Source organism: Fukomys damarensis, unplaced genomic scaffold (genome assembly GCF_012274545.1).
Source record: "Fukomys damarensis isolate Sample0158 unplaced genomic scaffold, DMR_v1.0_HiC HiC_scaffold_29, whole genome shotgun sequence".
NCBI lineage: Eukaryota > Metazoa > Chordata > Mammalia > Rodentia > Bathyergidae > Fukomys > Fukomys damarensis.
The window spans coordinates 32,509,880-32,511,690 of NW_022900941.1; the positions used below are offsets into that span (position 1 = coordinate 32,509,880).

Below are 1,811 nucleotides of genomic sequence, written 5' to 3' on the forward strand. Positions count from 1 at the left end.
AAAAGATGTGTCCTATCTTGGGAATTAAGAAGACATTTTTAAACCTGGCTTGGGAGGCTGAGGCAAGAGGATCGCAATAGTTTTGAGACCAGCCTGGGCTACATAATGAGTTCAGGGCCAGCCTGAACTACAAAGGGAGACACTGCCTAAAAAAAAAAAGACATTTTTATTCTAAACTTAATTTCTGAAATCAATTACAGCTCCAGAGAAAATGACAAACTATTATTTTTATTTATTATTGTCTATTATTGCTATTTATTATTATTTATTAGATTTATATTATATAGTTTTTCTTTATAATAATTTTCCCTCCTTTGAAATAAATTATATTTTGAGAAACTTAGCAAAATCTTTGTTTTTATATTGTGAATTATCATGATGCAGAAAAAAATCAAAGGTCTTCTGAAATTTTTTCTAAATTTAAATCAATCTTATAATATATGAATACTATCAACCATACACCCATTTTTCTTTATCTACAGGGAAAACTTTATAAAAAAATTAGGAATAAATGTTTATATATCCAAGTTAGTTGAATTATCTACTACACAAATGTACTTTTCTGGTACACAAACTAGAATTGTCAAAAATCTATTCTTGAAAGTGTAATATTGATAACAAACTTTGTTTCTTTTTTTTTGGTTTGTTTTTGGTACTGGGGATCAAACTTGGGTCCTTGCACTTGAGATGCAGGTGGCGACACCACTGAGCTAAATCCGTGGCCCTAACAAACTTTGTTTCAAACCTTCTTCCTTACAAATCCAAGCTTAAAAAAAAACAAAACTTTTTTAAAAGAATAGAAAAATGAGGACAGGGGATTTAGCTCAGTGGTTCTGCTACCTGCCTCACAATCGCAAGGTCCTCAGTTCAATCCCCAGTACCAAAAAAACAGAATAGAAAAATGGGTCATTACTTAAAAGAGAGCATTTTACTATCAGTAGGATCCACTTGAAGAGCTGTATCCTATCTTCCCGTAACCTCTCTTTTCTACAAATTCCCTTTCAGATACTGTGGGGATGAACTTCCGGAAGACATCATCAGCACAGGTAAGCTTCCAAATGGAGGAACTAAATTTGGATTTGTTTTCTCACAGCACCCGAGTGAGGACCTCCTACTGGCCATGATTCACTTGACTATCATTCATTTTTTAAAGTTGAGAGGTCCAGGGATTTAGCTCAGCAGTTCCGTGGCCTGCCTTGCAAGCACAAGGACCAGAGTTCAATCCCCGGTACCAAAAAAAAAAGAAAAAAAAGATAATAAAGTTGAGAGGACTAAAGCTAGACGCCGCTTATTAGCTTGCAAAATGCCAAGAATTCTTCACCTGTACTGGAGGCTTTATTCCAAGTCCTCTCACTAGCTATGGACAGACCCTCCTTGTGTGCAGGAAATGCATGAGCATCTTGGATCTGCACATCCACCTGTACTGCTATGTTCATGACCTCCAGGAAGTGTGCAGCAAAATGCCAGCCAGAACGTACAGGCAGGTAGAACAGGAGGATGGAAGCCATACCCAAAAGTTTCAGAGGCAAAGTGTACAGTTTTATTTTTAACACCAGCGGATCAGTCTGAGACTTCTCCATGGAGACTGACCCCCTTTAGGGTTGAGCAGGGCAGATTATACTCTCAAGGAGGTGGATTTACAGGAGTTAAGCCCTTTGCGTTGGTTACATAGAACACAAGTCTTTTGGGCCCAGTAAATTCACTGGTTATCAGATATTACAGGGCCAGGGATTTAGTTCAGTGGTTCCACTGCCTGCCTCGCAAGCACAAGGCCCTGAGTTAGATTCCCAGTACCCACCCCCAAAATATAT

The 1,811-nt window shown here is 38.0% G+C and overlaps 1 protein-coding gene across 2 annotated transcripts in view; it reads left to right on the forward strand.

Annotated features, from left to right (window-relative positions):
• Tnfaip6 (TNF alpha induced protein 6) overlaps positions 1-1,811 on the forward strand; it is a 24,111-nt gene that overhangs the window by 16,813 nt on the left and 5,487 nt on the right. For both annotated transcript variants that reach the window (XM_033757224.1, XM_010604660.2), the window contains one exon: positions 1,006-1,046. In XM_033757224.1, the coding sequence (XP_033613115.1) occupies positions 1,006-1,046 (41 nt within the window). The remainder of the gene's footprint in view (positions 1-1,005; positions 1,047-1,811) is intronic.